We start from the raw sequence: 20786 nt of genomic DNA on the forward strand, positions 1-20786 counted from the left end.
TAATCATAACTCACTGTAGCTCCAAACTACTGGGCTCAAATGATCCTCTTGCCTCAGCCTCCCAAGTAGCTAGGGCTACAGGCACAGGTCATCATGCCCAGTTAATTTCGTTTTTTAAATTTTTTTGTAGAAATAGAGTCTTGCTATGTTGCCCAGGCTGGTCTCAAACTCCTGGCCTCAAGTGATCCTCCTGCCTCAGCCTCCCAAAGTGCTGGGTTCACAGGCATGAGCCACCATGCCTGGCCTTTGTGAGTTCTTAAAGATTGGTGTTGATGTTTGTATGGACATAATCTGCAAATTATTTCATTATCTTGGAAGTATTCCATAAGATTTGCAGAATTAAACTTATCTGAGGCAGTTGGTAGTCTCTTACCACCTCCTCACTTGTCTTGGGCGTCATGGTGGTTTTATTTATTTATTTATTTACTTTTATTTTTATTTATTTATTTTTTGAGACAGAGTCTTGCTCTACTGCCTAGGCTGGAGTGCAGCAGCGCAATCTCGGCTCACTCCTCCACCTCCCGAGTTCAAATGATTCTCTCGTCTCAGCCTCCTGAGTAGCTGGGACTACAGGCACATAGCCATTTCTAGCTAATTACATGGTTTGTGCTGTGCTCTTAAATTTTTTTTTCTTTTTCTTTTTTTTTTTTTTTTTGAGATAGAGGCTCACTCTGTCACCCAGCCTGGAGTGCAGTGGCACAATCTCCATGCAGTGCAACCTCCGCCTCCTGGGTTCAAGTGATTCTTGTGCCTCAGCCTCCCAAGCAGCTGGGACTGAGCACATGCCACCATGCCCGGATAATTTTTTTTTTTTTTTGTACTTTTAGTAGAGATGAGGTTTCACCATGTTGGCTAGGCTGGTCTCGAACTCCTGGCCCCAAGTGATCCGCCCACCTTGGCCTGCCAAAGTGTTGGGATTACAGGTGTGAGCCCCCATGCCCAGCCTTCATGGTGGTTTTAAATCTTTAGAGAACATCCATCAGAAGTGCATGGAGTGGGCAGAACCTGTTCAAAATGTAGATTCCCAGTCTGCTCCCAGAGATTTAGGCGTAGTAGAGCTGAGATGGGGCCCGAGAATATACATTTTAACACACTGGGTGATTCTGATGCTCCACTCTATGAGAAGCACCTTATAGAGAGGAAAATGATGCAAAATAATAATTCCACACTTACAACTTTTCCTGATAATCTGTTGGCATTACATATCTCTCCCAAGCAATGGATCATAGTCTTACTTGGGTGGTCTTTTTGATGCAGACATGGCCTATAAAAAGCCTTTTTGCTTAACATTTTTCACAAACCTCAGATTATTCTGCATTTTGTCCTTCCTGACTTCCTCACAAAACTGCCTTTTAAGAATAATTATTCCTGGCCATGGGCCATTCCTGTTATGAGTAGCATGGGTGCTTTAAAAACCTGAGCCCACCAGAGCACTCTCTGTCCAGCCCTACCTTGGCCACTTCAGGTTCTCACAGGGCAGTCGCCTTCCCTGTATGGCATTCAGCAGGGATTCATTGATAATGTGAGGAAGACTGTGGTCGACAGGAAGAAGTGCTATATGGGCTACTTATTTGGATGCCTATAGGAAATTTGCCCAGGGATGGGTAATAATACTGGAGCTCTTCCACTTGGAAGCGGTTGAGGTAAGAGGATAGTGGATTCATGCCAAAGCTGAGGCTGTCCAGCCTTCTGGAACTGCTGATATCTGACCTTCTACCCCTCCCCAGATGCCCCCATCCAAACTCTTCCTCTCTGACTCTCTGGATCTTATATACACTTCCACTACGGCGTACTCTACACTGTATTTTAATTGTTTGTATGTCTGCCATTTATTATACTTTCTGAAAGGCAGGAACCATGTCTCCTTTATTTAAAATTAAAACAATACAAAAGCCAGGTGTGGTGGCTCACGCCTGTAATCCCAGCACTTTGGGAGGCCGAGGCAGGCTGATCACTTGAGGTCAAGAGTTCAAGACTAGCCTGGCCAACATGGCAAAACCCCTTCTTTACTAAAAATACAAAAATTAGCCAGGTGTGGTGGCGCATGTCTGTAATCCCAGTTACTCGGGAGGCTGAGGCAGGAGAATCGCTTGAACCTGGAGGCAGAGGTTGCAGTGAGCCAAGATTGTGCCACTATACTCCAGCCTGGGTGACAGAGGGAGACTCTGTCTCAAACAACAACAAACAAACAAACAACAGAAGCCTGTGCTTTAGACACTACTTGGTACATAATAGGCACTCAATAAATATGTGTTAAATCAAACCAAAGATGACAAATATTTGATGTGCGTACTGACCTCCCTCTCCTGCATGGGGGCAGACGTTGCTAACGAATCTTAATGCTCTTTCCTACTGAGCCTGGAAGCAGCTTCAATAACCTTCAAAACATGGCTTTCCATAAAATCTGCCAGAATTGGCTTGCAAAAGAAACCTATTTGCCAATTCTAAACAAAATGGAAGTCCTTTTCTCCCTACAGTTCAGTTCTTCACTCTGTTCATAGCATCACTTTATAAAAACTTACAAATATAAATTAGGTACTTAAAAAGTCAGTCCAAGTTGGTGTGATATATACTAAGGAGATAATACAGGGAATTGCAGTGAAATGTAATGCTGGAGGAGCTAGCATCTAGCAATAAGCAGATGGCTGAGTCTTCCAACTTGTGAGACTCTGGAATGATACTGGTGAGATAATAGTGAGAATGACACTAAAACTCAGCACCTCTTCTCGTGGGATCAGCAGAACTGAAGCTTTTCAAGTAATGATTCTAATATCATAAAAGCAGGGCCCGCATTTCAGTTGGATCCAAAATCAATGTGTAAGTTGGGAATCCTGGCTTCTGACACTCACCAGGAGACAGGGATGGTATTATTAATGCTAAAAGGGAGATAAACAATAGCAGGGAAGACCAGGCACAGTGGCTCAGGCCTGTAATCCCAGCACTTTGGGAGGCCGAGGTGGGCAGATCATTTGAGGAGAGGAGTTTGAGACCAGCCTGGACAACATGGCAAAACTCCATCTCTACTAAAAATACAAGAATTAGCCAGGCGTGGTGGTACGTGCCTGTAGTACATGCTACTTGGGAGGCTGAGGCAGGAGAATCACTTGAACCTCGTGGGAAGAGGTCGCAGTGAGCTGAGATCACGCCACTGCACTCCAGCCTGGGTGACAGAGAGAGACTCTGTCTCAAAACAAAACAAAACAATAGCAGGGAAGTCCGGGAGCATTTTCTTTTCTTCTACTCCTTTCCCCTTCCCTCTCCCTTCCCCATGCACCCTTTGAACTGTGATTATCATCTTTTACTTAGCAATCTTGAGGTTTCCACTGATAAAGTTCTTTTGTGTGTTTACATAACCTGCCCAAAGTGGGGCTGCTCTGAAGTAAAGCCAGATCCTCTGTCACTGACTCTTTCTCTCTCAGCAGTGGCACTATAGTTGTTTTCTCTCAAATCCATTCTTTAGAACTCACCGACACTGAGAAAAACTTCTTAAACTCCTAGATTGGAGACTAAAGAACTTAACAGCATATTTAAGACTTGAATAAGCTCTTAATTTTCTGGTCTCAGTCTCAGAGGGGAATTGGGTTTTAAGGGCCTATAATACAGAAATCCTTACTTATTGGACTCTACTAGTAAGTGAGATTCTCCAAATTAAAAACAAAACAAACAAAACAAAAATGGCCATGGTGGCTCATACCTCTAATCCCAGCACATTGGGAGGCCGAGGCAGGAGGATTGCTTGAGGCCAGGAGTTTGAGACAAGCCTGGGCCACCTAGCAAGACCCCACCTCTACAAAAAATAAAAAAATATTGCTGGGAGTGATGGCCACACCTGTAGTTCCAGCTACCTAGGAGGCTGAGGTGGGAGGATCACTCGAGCCCAGGAGGTCAGGGCTGCAGAGAGCTGTAATTGTAACACTGTACACCAGCGTGGGTGATAAGGCAAAACCTGTCTTTAAAATAATAATAATAATAATAATAATAATAAGGCCGAGTGTGGTGGCTCACATCTGTAATCCCAGCACTTTGTGAGGCTGAAGCAGGCAAATCACGAAGTCAGGAGATCGAGACCATCCTGGCCAACATGGTGAAACCCTGTCTCTACTAAAATACAAAAAATTAGCCGAGTGTGGTGGCATGAGGCTGTAGTCCCAGCTACTCAGGAGGCTGAGGCAGTGGAATCGCTTGAACCCGGGAGGTGGAGGTTGCAGTGAGCCAAGATTACGCCACTGCACTCCAGCCTGGCGACAGAGCAAGACTCCATCTAAAAAAAAAAAAAAAAGATTACCATAAAAGCAACTTTTCTGTGAACATATAATGTAAATACAGAAAATATATTAATGTATTAAGGCATTAGATCCATCTCTGCTTTCATAAACAGCCTAACTAGTTCTGTGCTGCCCCAAGATCAGAACCAAGAGCAGAAATATTTGTTCACTATGCGGTCGAGTAGTGCAGGAGCTTCCCACAAGATTTTGTGGTATGTTGGCTTCAATGTTTCCGTTGTGAGGCCAGGCATGGTGGCTCACACCTGTAATACCAGCACTTTGGGAGGTCGAGGTGGGTGAATCACTTGAGGTCAGGAGTTTGGGACCAGCCTGGCCAACATGGTGAAACCCCATCGCTACTAAAAATACAAAAATTAGCCGGCTACGCTGGTGGGTGCCTGTAATCCCAGTTACTCAGGAGGCTGAGGCAGGAGGATCACTTGAACCCAGGAGGCAGAGTTTGCAGTGAGCAGAGATCGTACCACTGAACTCCAGCCTGGGCAACAGAGTGAGACTTTGTCTCAAAATAAAATAAAATTAAATAAGTTTCAACTGTGCCTCTTTTTGAGCTTTTAGGACAGGTTTTTATAGTCCTGTCTGTTCTGTCCTTGTGGAGCTGTCAGATGCCATACCTGGCTCTCGCTATGAGCCCACCTGTCTGCCTTCCTTCCTCCCTCCCTCCCTCCTTCCCTCTCTCCCTCCCTCCCTCCCTTCTCTCCCTTTCTTTCTTTTCTTTCTTTCTTCTTCTTTCTTCTCTTTCTCTTTCTTTTTCTCCTTCCTTCCTTCTTTCTTCCTTTCTCTCTCTCTCTCTCTCTCTCCATCCCTCCCTCCCTCCCTCCCTCTCTCTTTCTCTCTCTCTCCCTCCCGTCTTCCTTCCTTCCTTCCTTGTCTCACTCTGTCACCCAGGTGAGAGTGCAATGGCACAATCTCGGCTCACCACTGTAACCTCTGCCTCCCAGGTTCAAGTGATCCTCCTGCCTCAGGCTCCCGAGTAGCTGGGATTACAGGCATGCGCCACCACATTCAGCTAATTTTTGTATTTTTAGTAGAGACAAGGTTTCACCATGAAGGCCAGGCTGGTCTCAAACTCCTGACCTCAAGTGATCTACCGGCTTCAGCCTCCCAAAATGCTGGGATTACAGGTGTGAGCCACTGTGTCCGGCTATTTTATTCTTTATTTTTAAAAAAATAAAGTCAGGGCCTCACTATGTTGCTGAGGTTGGCCTCAAACTCCTGGCCTCAAGTGATCCTTCCACCTCGGCCTCCCAAAATGCTGGGATTACAAGTGTGAGCCACAGTGTCCTGCGAGCCAACTTTCAAAATGTATGTCTACTTTCAAGTTATTATTTCTAAGAGGTTATGGGCTAGAAAATTAGAGAATCAGGTTTCTTTGAGTTGTGTATAAAATCAGAGTTACTAGGCTCTAAATGAAGCCTTAGGGACTTTCTGATGAATAAAGTGCTTTAAATAAAGTAATGAACACCGTGCCATCTAATTGGACTATGTAGACTCATGTTATACTCATTCCTGGATTCTTGGGTGGCTGAGTTTGCTGGAAAAGTAATTTTTGGATAAAGCGTTACAATTTAAAATAATTTAATAGTGGTTAAAAAGTTAAATTAAAAAACATTTCTTAGAAAATTTCGGATATGTTCCTGAGACATTTTATGTAATTCAATTTTTGTATCTATTTAAGGGAACCTTGCAATGATAATTTTCCTGAAGTACATAAGAGGTAAAAAAACATATGCTTGCTTTTCCATATGTTAAGTTGTTGAGAGCAAGTTATGCTGGTTTTTTAGTTTCTAAGTGTGCAGTTCAACAGAGCCTACAAAGATCAGGAAGGGATTTGCCTGTCCAGGAATAAGGCAAAATAGGTATTCAGATGAAGTTCCCACTGAAAACAACCAAAAATGTTTGCTAAAAAAAATGTTGGCCAGGCACGGTGGCTCATGCCTGTAATCCCAGCACTTTGGGAGGCCGAGATGGGTAGATCACTTGAGGCCAGGAGTTCAAGACCAGCCTGGCCAACATGGCAAAACTCCATCTCTACTAAAAATACGAAAATTAGCCGGGCATGATGGCGTGTGCCTGTAATCCCAGCTACTTGGGAGGCTGAGGCACGAGAATCACTTGAACCTGGGAGGTGGAGGTTGCAGTGAGCCGAGATCATGCCACTGCACTCCTGCCTGGGCGACAGAGTGAGATGCTGTCTAAAAAAAAAAAAATGTTTAACTTCTCAAAAGCATAAAAGATCTGGCAAAATAGTAAAAAACTAAAGTCCAAAATCAAAGGGAAAATAAGAACTCTGAAAGTTATGTAGAGCCCTGAAGCTGTTTTTGCACTGAGGGCATTTGCCAGCTTAGGCAAACTTGAACCTTGTTTCTGAGGGCCTTTCGGAACAAGGGGTACAGAATCACAGCCCACCACAGCCTGTCCCTCCCCTTGCTTACTAACATGGGTCAACTCCACAGACAAGGGTGGAACGAAAGTCAATGTGCCTTCCCCATCAGGCCCAGGAGGTCACAGGCAAAGCTGCCCTTCTGATAAGCAGACTAGGGCGGGTAGCAAAGGTAGAAAACAGCCCTGAGAAGTTACAAGTGCAAACCAGTCCTTTCATGGCTTCCAAATTTATATCACTTTGGTGGTCAAAAATAAATTAACAAAAGCAAACAAACAAAAGAAACCATAAAATCATAAAAACCTCTCAAGTTGTGAATTTAGTTTAAAGTACCTTGGTGCAAAGTGCCCCCTGGGTGCCTGGCACAAGCAAATGAAAGTCCTCTCTGTAGGAAATTAGCATCACCCTATGCTTCAAATAATCCCCCCAAATAATTTTTAAGGACAATGATCAGCACATAGTCAAAAATAACCAAGCCTATAAGGAAGTAAGCCATCAAGAGTCAGAAATAGAAGAAAGAGACCTGCAAAGACTTCAAATTTTGAATAATTAGATGGACTCTATAAAAACAACTATGCTTACTAAATTTAATAAAAAATTAGTAAAAAAAAAAAAATATGGAAAAGGGAACTATAAAAGTGACCTAGCAGATTTGAAAAAGAACTCAGGCCAAGTGCGGTGGCTCATACCTGTAATCCCAGCACTTTGGGAGTCCCAAAGGGAGGATTGCTCGAGCCCAGGAGTTCAAGACCAGCCTGGGCAACGTGGTGAAACCCTGTCTTTACAAAATATACAAAAAATTAGCTGGGCCTGGTGGTATGCACCCGTAGTCTCAGCTACCTGGGAGGCTGAGATGGGAGGATTAACTGAGCCCAGGAAGGTTGAGTCTGCAGTGAGCCAAGATTGTGCCACTCCACTCCAGCCTGGGTAACAGACTGAGACCCTGTCTCAAAACAAACAAACAAACAAAACCCAAATTGAGCTTCTCAAAATAAAAGATACAATAACCGAAATTTAAAACTCAATTGACATATGTTAACAGCAGATAAATACTAATGAAGAGAGAATTAGAGGACTGCAATATAGATCAGAAGAAATTATGTGCAGTACAGCACAGAAAGACAGCAGTATAGAAAATACGAAAGATAGGTCAGGAGACATGGAGAATATAGAGTGAAAAGGTCTAACATTACTTTAATCAGACTCCCAGAAGGAGAGGAGAAAGGGACTTGGAGAAAAATAATATATGAAGACATAATAGCTAAAAATTTTCCAGAACTGATCAAAGACATCAGTCTACACATTTAAGAATGGTAGAAAGAAATGGCAAGAAAAATAAAAAGAAATCTGTACCCAGACACATCATTGTGAAACTTTAACAACCAAAGACAAACGAGGTCTTAAAATCAACCAAAGAAAAAGATGATCTTCAAAATAGTGACAAATAGGCAATAGCTGAATGAAAGTAGCAAAGGAAGTCCAAAGCCAGTGGAATGAAACCATCAGTGAACTTAAATAATTGCCAAACCAGAGTTCTATATCCAGCAAAAACATCTTTCAAGAATGAAGGCAAAATAAGTCATTTTTAGACAAATCAATACAGAGTTTCCTCCTAGTACGGTCTGACTTCAGACCTTTCCTTTAGGTAGAATAAAAGTGATCTCATCAGGGACACCTGAGATAAAAGAAAGAAGAAAGTTCAAAGAAGTGGTAAGTATATGGATACATCTAAGTAAATATTATTAAAGTGGTGCAAAAGTAATTGCAGTTTTTGCAAGGAAACGAATTCTCCCATGGAGTCTCTAGAAAGACCACAGCCCTACAGACTCATTTTAGACTTCCAGCCTCTAGAAGTGTAAGATAACAAATTTGTGTTGTTGCAAGCACTAAGTTTGTGGTAATTTGTTACAGCAGCAATAGGAAACTAATAAGTACACACACACACACACACACACACACACAGGCAGTCCCCAACTTACCATGGTTTGACTTAACAATTTTTTGACTCTATGATGGTGGGAAAGCGATATGCATTCAGTAGAAACCATACTTCCAGTACCCATACAACGATTATGTTTTTGACTGTCACTACAGCATTTAATAAACTATGTGAGATATTAACACTTTATTACAAAATAGGCTTTGAGTCAGATTATTTTGCCCAACTGTAGGCTAATGTAAGTGTTCTCAGCACATTTAAGCTAGGCTAGGCTAATCTATGATGTTTAGTAGGTTAGGTGTATGAAATGCAATTTTTTTTGAAGACTTTATCTATAGGGGAGTGTTGAATTCTGCTTTTCCCATGGACAGCCTAAATGCATTTTTTAAAAATTATTTTTTATTGCTTCCTTTACTATCGTTCCCAATAAATGCATTTTTAACTTATGATAGTTTTGGCTGGATGCAGTGGCTCACGCCTGTAATCTTAGCACTTTGGGAGGCTGAGGCAGGGGGATTGCTTTGAGCTCAGGAATTCAAGCTCAAGACTCCGTCTCTACAAGAAATTTTAAAAGTTTGCCGTGCATGCTGGTGTGTGGCTGTGGTCACAGCAACTCAGGAGGCTGAGGAAGAAGGATCCCATGAGCCCAGGTGGTGGAGGCTGCAGTGAGCCATAATCATGCTACTGCACTCACTCCAGCCTGACAGAGCAAGACCCTGTCTCAAAAAAAAAAAAAAAAAAAGAGAGATTTTTAATTTATGATGGGTGTATCTGGACATAATCCTATTATAACTCAAGGAGCATCTAAATATATGTGGGGGGGGAGGTGTGTGTGTGTGTGTGTGTGTGTGTGTGTTACTTATAACAAAGCCATAAATAAAAGCAAGGAAGTGACTATCACAGAAGTCAGGATGGTGGTTCCTCTAGTGATTGAGAAGACAGACAGGGAGGACAGGGCTCTGAGGCCCTGGCAATTCTGTATCTTGAAATGGGTAGCATTGCACAGGTTATAATTATTCTTTCTTTTTTTTTTTTTGTTATGGAGTCTCACTTTGTTGCCCAGGCTGGAGTGCAGTGGCATGATCTCAGCTCACCTCAACCTCCACCTCCTGGGCTCAAGAGATTCTCCTGCCTCAGCCTCCCGAGTAGCTGGGATTACAGTTTTCACCACTGCACTCTGCTAATAATTATTCTTAAACCATCCATATATGTTTATCCACTCTTTCTGTAATAGTTAACATTTCACAATAACAAAAATGTAAAAAGCCAAAAAAAGGGCCCCCGAAAAAAACCGAGGAATCCTGGAATTTAGATGGGATTCACAGACTATTCAATTATTAAGTTTCAAGTCATTGAGAGACAGATGAACGATCTATAGAATATCCCTGCTCCTTATAGTGTCTCCTTACTGCCACCTCACATTTGACTTCTCCTCTGCTTGTTAATTCCCCCACCATAGTTGGGAATGGAAAGAATGTGGAGGAACAAAGGCCACGTGTGGGCTCTTTCGTTAATTAAATATGTGAACTTGGACAAGTTACTTAAACTCTTTGTTTCTTAATCTACAAAATGGAAGTAACCATTTCCTATAAGAACCTCTGTAGGGTTCTTTTACAGGAAATAAATGAGATAAAGCACTTATAACAATTTCTATGTAGAAATGTCACATCTTTTTGAATTTCATTTATCCATCCCCGGTATCTCCACCCTTAAATGTTTATGGAGAACTTGCCCTGTACCAGGCCCTTTGCTGGCTCCTACGGATACAAAGCCAATAAACCAAAACCCCATCTTCAAAGTGTTCATAGTTTAATAGAGGAAGCAGATGAAAACTACACGATGGTAATGCAAAGGGTTAGCGAGACAAGTAAGGTTTAAACAATGCACTGAGGCATTCCAAGGGAAGGAGTCATTAACCCTGCCGAGGGTGGAGTGAGGCAGGGACCTGGTCAAGGAGGCCTGCCCATGGAGACACTTGAGCGAGGTCTTGAAGGATGAGTTGGAATTTTCCAGCTGGAGAAAATGAGGTAGGAAAGGATAAATTTCCAGGAAGGGATCAGTACAGGCAGGCTTGGAAGGAGATGATGGATTGGGGAAATGGCAAGTTGTTGGGTATTATTAGGGTATTGAGGAGGGAGATGAAATTGGAGTAATCCGCTGTGGTCAGAAATCAAAAGGCCACGTTCACCAAATATAAGTTTGGAACTTCCTCCCCAGGCAGTGGAGGGCTGTTGGGAGCAGGGGTGAGGAGGATCAGAGCTGTATTTTGAAAAAACCCCTCTGCCTCTGTGGGGACGGATGGGAAAGTCTCTACTTGCAGTGAGAGGTGAGAGGACTGAACTAAAGCAGTGGCCTTGGAATGGATAAAGGGGACATAGATTAACAGTCATTTAGAAGACAGAATTGGGTGGACTTGGTACTCATTGATTCAGGGTGGGGGTAATTGCTCTATTTCCAGCTTGTGCTAATAATGATGGTAGATAATGATACCATTAACCAAGTTAAAGGAAACCAACAGATCGGCTGTGGGGTGAAGATAATAAGAAGTTTATTTTGGATTTACTGTGAGACATCCAGACAGAGATTTCTAGTAGGGGGTTGGAAATTTTGTTCTGAAACTCAGGAGAGAAATGAAATGTGGACATAGAGATTTGAAAGCCATTAATATAGAAGCCAGGGGAATGTGTGGGCTATCCCAAGCAATCGATGTTTGTTGAATCACTTGAAAAGCATGAGCAGTGTGCTCCCCTAAGTGCCTTTTTCCTTAGCATGTTTTTGGACCTGGATTAAGAATGTTTTTATTGAATACCCGAGATCCTTCACCCCAGGTCATACAGATTGTAGAGTAGCTACTAATAACTTGCGTCCAGGTTACAGCTTAAATTTAGAGTGATGGATTTTGCCAAAGTCATTCAGGAATGACAGACAAGCAGAAAACTCTCTTAGAGTATTCTGACAGGCAAATCTTGTACCTGGATACTGATTAAGTAAAAAATTTGCACAAAATATTCAATATAATAGCAAGGTTCTGAGAATGTCAAGATCTGTACTCTTCTCAGATGGAAATTTGGTGAGTAACTTATTAAAATTTTGTAGCTTAAATAAAAAATCCCTGATGTTTTAAAATTTTCATCTATTATTGTGATTTTCAGTAGCATACCTTGGAAGTTTCAGGCCTTTTGAATGCAGAATCATAGAATTTTTAGCCCTGGAAGGAGCCTTAAAGTCATTGAATCCAGTCCTTTAAGTTTGCAAGTGGAGACACAGAGACTAAGGCGACAGTGCCATGCTGGGCCACTCAGTTTGGGGTGAGTGACCAACCCGAGTGGCCAGCTAAGTGGCCCAGCTGATCCCTGAGTCATTCTTTCTCCTTTCCACATCCTTCCTCTCAATGGAGTCCAAGCTTGCTAAGGTTTCAGGATAAAAATGAACTAAAACTCAGCTGTCCAAATGAAAGGTTTTAATTGATTTATGAATTTAATGCGTATCTGTGATGCTTGGAGCTAGATAAGAACAAAAAGCCAAGTGTGGTTAAGATTCTTCCTTTGCCTCCTTCTGTCCCAGGTTTCTTGGCAGAATGCATTATTGGAGTTCCACAAGGACAGACCCGCCTGCAGGATAGGGCAGTGACAAGGGTCTGATCTCAAGTAGGGTTGCCAGATTTAGCAAATAAAACTAGAGGATGCCCAGTTAAATGTGAATTTCATATAAGCCATGAGTAATTTTTTAGCATAAGTATGTCTTATGCAATATTTGGGATACACTTATACTAAAAAACAGTATCCACTGCTTATCTGCAATTCTAAGTTAACTGGGAGTCCTGTATTTTACCTGGCAATTCTAATCTTAAAGGACACAGATTTTTAAGCATTTACAGATTATTGAGGCAGTCAGAGTCAGCCCCACTAGAGGTAGCTGATGTTTTACAAAATCGCACATTTCAAAACTACCTAGGATTCGCTATTCTTTGTGCAAAAGTGAAGGAGTTTTTATGCTGTGCCACTCCCATCTCCTGCCCCCTAAATGGTAGTATAATGTGAGACCAATCTTTGATAAGATTAGCAAGCGTGGTGGTGGAGGGGGTGGGAGGGCACAGACAGAGTGCCTCAATCTCTGTGTGTTCTAAAGTAGTTGCATTCGCCTTTGTCTTTAGTGGCACAGACCAATTTTGCAGGCACAGAATCAGAATTCGTTACATAATCAGTGATTACAAAACCAGAGCTAAAATGTGGAACAATACAATGTTCCATCACAGAAAACCATAAAAAGAAGCATTTTGCAAGACAGTGTTTCACTCTTGGCGGATCCTCCATGTGAGCCTCGTTTAATGAGAGACTGAGCTAGTCCCACTGTACTGCAGGGAGCCTCATCACAAAAAAGGGCTGAGCTATGAGCGCGATGAAATGCCAGCCATGTCTCAGCAAATTAGCAGAGTTTGGCCACACGCTCAGCGGCAGTAAGATGTCATGACAATACTAGCTATAAGACTGATTTTCAAGTTCCACCCCTGTGTCCACGTGATGAAATCACCTTCCCAGGTGGTTCCGATGTGGTCCGCTGAAAGTGGTAGGGGTGGTGACAGCAGTGTCAGTGGAGGTGGGGAGAGGGTTAAAGTGATTCAGCAAATCCGGAAAGAAACACAATTTGATCAATAGAATTAGGATATAGTTGCAAGGATGTTTGTAAAGTCACACCTAGAGCCATGGCCAAATTTTCTCATGGCAGCATTGAGAATCATGCAGTCGGTGTCAATTTCAACAGAAAGGCTTTTATAGGACATGTGAGTCTAATATTTTTTAAAAATTCATCATTCAGTCTTAATGTTGTATAGAGTGAAAAATAAATGTTGAAAACCAGGCCATAGTGAGGTTAAGAATATGGTTAAGTGGCCGGGTGTGGTGGCTCATGCCTGTAATCCCAGCACTTTGGGAGGCCAAGGCAGGCGGATCGCATGAGGCCAGGAGTTTGAGACCAGCCTGGGAAACATGGCAAAACCCCATCTTTACTAAAAATACAAAAGTCAGTGGGGTGTGGTGGCGTACGCATGCCTGTAATCCCAGCTACTTGGGAGGCTGAGGCATGAGAATCTCTTGAACCCAGGAGGTTGAGGCTGCAGTGAGCCGAGATTGTACCATTGAACTCCAGCCTGGGAGACAGAGCAAGACTGTCTAAAAAAAAAAAAAAAAAAAAATGAATTTGGTTAATTGTACGAAGTCATATGTGGCTGCTGCCATGGCCAAAATTCACATTAAACAATTATATAATAGTTCTATTTTCTGAAACTTTAATAAAGAATGGTATTTGGTGTCTACTGTGGGCCACATGTTTTACAGGAGCTTTCTATGATCCCATCTAATTATTTTTAATTTATTTTTAAACTGTGATATGGTGGATATACATAACATAAAATGGACCATTTAAACTATTTTTAAGTGTATTTAATGCCACTAAATTATTAATTTTTCTTTTTTTTTTTTTTTTTTTTTTTTGTAGAGACAAGGTCTCACCACATTGCCCAGGTTGGTCTCAAACTCCTGAGCTTAAGCAGTCCTCCTACCTTGGCCTGCCAAAGTATTGGGATTACAGGTGTAAGCCACTGCACCTGGTGGCCCAGCATAGGTTTGTTTTGTTTTTTGTTTTAGAAACAGGGTTCTTGCTTTAGTTCTCAGGCTGGAGTGCAGTGGTGTGATCACAGTTCACAGCAATCTCCAACTCCTGAGCTCAAGTAATCCTCCAACCTTAGCCTCCTGAGTAGCTGGGACTACAGGCTTGAGCCACTGTGCCCAGCTAATTTTTATTTTTTGTAGAAATAGCGGTCTTGCCATCTTGCCCAGGCTGGTCTTAAACTGCTGGTCTCAAGCAATCCTCCTCTCTTGGCCTCCCAAAGTGCTAGGATTACAAGTGTGAGCCACTGCACCCAGACTTAATGCCACTGAATTTTAAGAATCAATTCAGTGGCATGAAGTACGCTCACATGTTGTACAACCATCATCAGCATCCATCTCTGGGACTTTTTCATCTTCCCAAATTGCAGCTCTACCCATGAAACAATAGCTCCCCATTACCCTCTCCCTCCAGCCTCTGGTAACCATTATCTGACTTTCTGTTGCTATACATTTGCCTATTTGAGATACTTCATATACGTGAAATTATACAATCTTTTTCCTTCTGTGTCTGACCAGTTTCACTCAGCATAATGTCTTCAAAGTTCACCCATGATGTGGAGCATGTATTAGCTCATCTAATTCCTAGAACCTGAGAAATCAGTTCTATTATCACCCTAAGGAAATGGCACTGCCCCCGCAAGAATTGCATGCTTCTGTCTCTGAAATTAAAGTGAAAGTGAATGGTCTATCCTGCTAGGATTGCCCTATGGACACCATAAAGTGTGGCCACATCCTGGGGTTAAGGATCCCAAGTCCTTAGAATCATCCTGGAAGAGGGCTTGGTGATGCTGTGGCAGATGTTTTTGAGTTCTTCCAGCCTCCAAGAAGGGATGAAATGGGCCTGGGTGAGAAATAGAGCTGGTTGGTGACTTTCTGGGAACAAAGTCAATTTGTCCAAAGCAACTTTCAGAGGCCCTGAGCCCTGAAATGATCCTGGTGCCTCATCCTGTCTCCCCCAAACCCCAATGTGGAATTCGCAATAGAAACGATACCAAACCGTTCAACTGATGCAAGCATTCAACTAATGCAGGGAAACCCATGATGGTCCCACTACTCCAATGCTTTTTTTTTTTTTTTTTTCAGAGACCGAGCTCACTCTGTCGTCCAGGCTGGAGTGCAGTGGTGCAATCTTGGCTGACTGCAAGCTCCGCCTTCAGGTTCAAGCGATTCTCCTGCCTCAGCCTCCTGCGTAGCTGGGATTACAGGCATGCACCACCATGCCTGGTTAATTTTTGTATTTTTAGTAGAGATGGGGTTTCATCATGTTGGCCAGGCTGCTCTCTAACTCCTGAGCTTAACTGATCCTCCTGCCTCAACCTCCCAAAGTGCTGTGATTACAGGTGTGAGCCACTGTGCACGGCCCCTGATTTTTTTAAGAAAAATATATTTTATTTTGACATAATTTCAGACATACAGAAAAGTTGTAAAAATAATATTGAGTTTTCCTAAATGCTTCACACATCTTTCCTTAATGCTAACATCTTGCGTAACTATAGTACATGATTAAAATTCAGAATTAATGCACATACAGTACTATTAACTAGATGACCAACTTTGTTCAGGCTTAACTAATATTTTCACTAATGTTCTTTTCCTGTTTCTATATCCAATCCAGGATTCTGCACTGCATTTGTTGTCATATGTCCTTACTCAGCTCCAACCTGTGACAGTTCCTCAGTCTTCCCTTATCTCTCACAATCTTGACTTTTTTTCCATCTTGGCTCACTGCAACCTCTGCCTCCCAGGTTTGGGTGATTCTCCTGTATCAGCCTCCCAAGTAGCTGGGATTACAGGCGCACCCCGCCATGCCCAGCTAATTATTTGTATTTTAGTAGAGACGGGGTTTCACCGTGTTGTCCAGGCTGGTCTCGAGCACCTGAGGTCAGGCAATCTGCCCGCCTCAGCCTCCCAAAGTGTTGAGATTACAGGCGTCAGCCACCGCACCCGGCCAATGATGATTTCCTATTTTCTTAATTATTAATACATTTATTTACTTTGAATTCTTCTGTAAGGAAAAGCTGTCCTTTCTCCCACATTTATTTATTTATTCAATTATTTATTGATACCAGTATGGATACATGGATATTTGTTTTATACTTTGATGCTTTAAACAATTAATCAAATGTCAAATTATTTTTAAAATTTCTTTCTTTTTTTTTTTTTTTTTTTTAGGTGGAGTCTCACTCTGTCATCCAGGCTAGAGTGCAGTGGCATGATTTAGGCTCACTGCAACCTCTGCTTCCCGGGTTCAAGCGATTCTCCTGCCTCAGCCTCCTGAGTAGCCAGGATTACAGGCACCTGCCACCACGCTTAGCTAATTTTTTGTATTTTTGGTAGAGACAGGGTTTTACCATGTTGGTCAGGCTGGTCTTGAAATCCTGACCTCAAGTGATCCACCCGCCTTGGCCTCTCAAAGTGCTGGGTTACGGTGTGAGCCACCACACCTGGCTTAAAATTTCTTTTCTCTCTCCCATGTTCATTCTCTGCCTCTTCTTCTGTTACCCAGCATGATTGGTGTCCTAACCATGGAGTGGGCCTGCCTGTTGAGCCATTTTGCTGTGAAGAGATGTGGGTAAGTTCACGGAGAGCTGGCATTTGAAGGATGGCTGGGAAGTCTCTGTTCTAGAGTGGGGCAGGCAATGGCAACGTGTGTTCTAGATACTGATGTGACTCATCTGCAATGAGGAGCAGAATTCCTAAGGTCCCCAGGAGGGCAGGAGAGGTGGGGATTCACATTCAGCCACAATGGTCAAGAAAGAGAAAAGGAGTGGGGCTTCAGAACACCTGGGGGTTGTTGATGTCTTACACTTGGTGTTTCTCAAGTCCCAGGGCTCAGGTCTGGAGAAAAGGTGATGATGTAGGTCAGCGTCTCCAACTATAGAAAACAAGGCACTCGCTAGGGTAAGCTCGAGGCCATCCTCAGGAATGAATAGCTGTTGACTTTTCGTTTTAAGTGTGGATTCAGGCATATGAGGACAAAGTAATAATTTGGGTGAAAGGTCTCCCTTATGAAAGGATTCACTTTGAATCGCAGAAAACAACTCCTTCTCCTCCTAAGCACACCTTAACATTATTCCTTTTATAAGGGTAAGAGTCAAACTGGGACTTGGTAATCCAGCCAAAAACTGGATTCAGGGTGTGAATGAGCCTTATTGACTCTCTATGTATCCATAAACCACCTTGTAATCCCCCACCTGACATTATGCCCTGCCTGTCCTATTGAATCAGAGGTCCCCAAAGCAAGCTGAGGGTGCCTACCTTCTTGAGAGAGAAGGACCCAGGCTCCATTCCTGCCACCTTGGGTTTGTAAGTCTTCGTAGACAGTGAGCCCCTTCTGCTTGGCTTCTCCTCCTCAGCTTTTGCAGGAAAGCTAAGGCTTTAGCCTTTCCTCGAGGGAGCTTTGGCCAATTTAGGGCAAAGCAGCACTGTGTTTGGTAGTAACCTCGGGTTTCTGTGTCACTCAGCATACATGGAATGTGCATGTGTCTGTCTGCCTTCACTTTCAAGCATGTTCTGTGTACCAGGCCCCATACAAAGTGCTTTAGGTAAGTATTACTATCCCATGACAAATGTTTTAGGTGAGTATTATTATCCCATTTTACACGTGAAGAAACTGAGACTCAGAGATTTCCACCACCATGGATGGTACAGAGTTAGGACCGAGGTCTCTCTGGCCCCAAAGTTGAGCCTTCATCCATCAAGCCATGCCACTTTTGGAAGTGTGTCTGTCCAACGTCAGAACTTCTTTCATTCCCTGTCCTTGTCCTTGTTGAATGTTGTATGTTCAGAAATTTTTCCTTGGCTTTAGGGTCTGGGTCACAACTCCACCGCACCCTCAGGGACATGGTGCATCTCACCAGGGAGGTTCTTCCTCCAAAAGTGTGGGCTCTTGGGGCGACACTAAAAGGGGAATCAGAGCTTCAGAGTTTGCGGTTTCCTGGGCAAATTCCACAGTGAAAAGAACATGACAAGGATCACTCATTTGAGTGCTTTAAAATAATAAATTATTGTTTGTATTTCCTGAGCACTTACAAAGTGCCAGGCATTGCGACAAGCACTTCACACACATTATCTCACTATATTTCCAACTGCCCCCAAGGTATAGGTCCCAATCCCTTACCTGGTTCCGTTCAGATTCAGGTATGTTTCAGAATTCCGAAGTGTTCATGTTTTTAAGGGGCAAATCTGTGCATGTACTGTATTTTTCATAACACCTCCCAGCAAGGTCTGGGGTGACATCCATCATTAGACATTGATATTTCTGCAGCCGACATATGGATAATCATGCTTAATAGGATAGATAAATAAAAACTATATTATATAAAGTCTCATAATCTTTCAGGTCAGGTTTTACCATCAAATGAATTTCCTGCAAACTTAAAAAAAAAACCTGTTCTTCAGAGCCCACTGGATTTCTGAATTGCTGATAAGGGATTATGGATCTGGAATATTATTTTTCCCACTGTATAGATGAGAAAACAGGTTTAGAGACATCAAGGAACTTATCCAAGGTCATACCACTAAGTGGTGGAGCCAGGGTTTGGAGCTGGTTGGATGTGCTCATACCCCTGCACTTTTTTTTTTTTAACCTCTGTTTTAACTTTAAAGCTTCACATGGCAGGAGATAAAAGTGTTTGGAGGTGGGGGTTTTGGAGGTTTGTCTTTTTTTGTTTGTTTTTGTTGTTGTTGTTTGGAGACAGGGTCTCACTCTGTTGCCCAGGCTGGAGTGCAGTGGCATGATCATGGCTCACTGCAGCCTTGACCTCCTGGGCTCAGGTGATCCTCCCATCTCAGCCTCCCAGGTAGCTGGGACTACAGGTGTGCGTGACCACACCTGGCTAATTTTTTGTAGAGATGGGGTTTTGCCATGTTGCCCAGGCTGGTCTCAAACCACTGGGCTCAAGCAATCCACCCTCCTCATCCTTCCAAAGTAGATAAAAGTTTTCAGACTTCATTGACTTTATTTCTTCATGAGGATCCACTTAAAGCTGACATCCAAATACATTTTCACTGGGAATGATTAATAAATGTTTCTCATAAATTGATAGGCTAGACCATATTTCTGTATCCAGTCACCTTCTCAAAGAGGAGGAGTTAACAAAACAGAACATCATCATGTTTGGGAGGAGGAGGTGTGTAACTTTCCCATTTTCAGTAAGAAAATAGTTTGTCCCTTTCTGTTCTTTCCACCTTCATGTGTTTTCTTGTTTGGTTCCACTTCTGATCTGGTTAATGGGCTTGAGGCCTCTGATTTCCGTTCATCCAGGCGCCAGGAGCCACTGGTGTCCCCATCACCTCATTCTCTTCCCCTAGGCAAGGCTTCCCCTCAGCATCTCATTGACCCCATTGTTCAAAGTTCTTGCCAATCCTCCCATCCATGGATTTCAATATGTAAACCCCATCTCGACAACTACTTGCTGACTGAATATTAGAGAAATAGGATCGTTTCACATAAACATCTGCTACTTCATTCTAGAACTTAAAAGTTTGTGACTCCAGTTAAAGCAGATGAGCCTGTTTTTCAGGGGATTGCAGAGGACAGAGGTGAGGGGTGTGTGTGTATTCCTGCTGCTTTGCTAAGTCTCCTGCCTCCTCCAAGTCACTAAGAATGGGGACACCTGGCCTGCTACTCAGCAAGACATCCAATTCCAGAGGGCAGACAAGAAAAGCAGGGAGAGATGGGCTTTTCGGCACTTGCATCTCTGCGGTTCAGCTGGTCTGGGCCTGAGCTAAGTGACTGTTACTGGCTACCGGTTCTGGATAATGAGTTCAGAGACTGGGATCCATTAACAAGCACTTGGTTGACTTTGTCTCTACAGTTTTTCAATTAAGTAGATTGTTCTTCTGAAGGCAATTTTGAAACATCCAAATTTTCATGGGACAGAGCAATTGCTGGTATTGTTCAGGTTATTTGGTAGCATCTGAGGATGGGGAAAAGAAAAACAATACAAACTGGATCTGTTCCCTTTTCAAATTTTGTTTTTCCACAGTGATCTCTTTTCTTACAAAATCCTGTCTCGCCTCTGATGATCTTATGAAAAACACTGCTTTGTTCTTCAAGTTATAAGAAAACAAACCATGGAAAGTAACTGACTTTCATTAAAAACTGATGAATGCTTGGGCCAAATCTCCTAATTACAGAGATCAAAGGAGACTAATAAATTTTAACTCGAAGTTCTTTTTTTCTTCAAAAGAATAGCCTTCAGTGAAAACAAGTACTTCCTAACCCAATAAAGAAATCTGCAACAATCTATTCTCCTAGCTAATTTACTTAAGAGTTGTGTTTGTTTAAATTACACATGCTCTGGTGTGTCTGGCCTTCCCTTTCTTCTTTACAACTCAAGCCAGTGAAATACCAACAGGGTTCGTTCGTTCTTTCTTTCTTTCCTTTTGTTTTTTTTTTTTAGAGGCAAGGGTCTCACTATGTTGCTCAGGCTGGTCTTGAACTCCTGGGCTCAAGCAATACTCCTGCCTCAGCCTCCCAAAGTGTTGGGATTACAGGCGTGAGCTGCTGC

At 42.7% G+C, this 20786-nt stretch overlaps 1 protein-coding gene across 1 annotated transcript in view; it reads left to right on the top strand.

Annotated features, from left to right (window-relative positions):
* LOC129042114 (serine/arginine repetitive matrix protein 3-like) overlaps positions 1 to 20523 on the top strand; it is a 71493-nt gene extending 50970 nt beyond the window's left edge. Inside the window, exons 4-6 of the mRNA XM_054497684.1 lie at positions 16778 to 16843; positions 17736 to 17816; positions 20262 to 20523. Of these exons, the coding sequence (XP_054353659.1) occupies positions 16778 to 16843; positions 17736 to 17816 (147 nt within the window). The 3' untranslated portion in view covers positions 20262 to 20523. The remainder of the gene's footprint in view (positions 1 to 16777; positions 16844 to 17735; positions 17817 to 20261) is intronic.
* The last annotated feature ends 263 nt before the right edge of the window (positions 20524 to 20786 follow it).

The sequence above is a fragment of the Pongo pygmaeus genome, chromosome 7 (genome assembly GCF_028885625.2).
Source record: "Pongo pygmaeus isolate AG05252 chromosome 7, NHGRI_mPonPyg2-v2.0_pri, whole genome shotgun sequence".
NCBI lineage: Eukaryota > Metazoa > Chordata > Mammalia > Primates > Hominidae > Pongo > Pongo pygmaeus.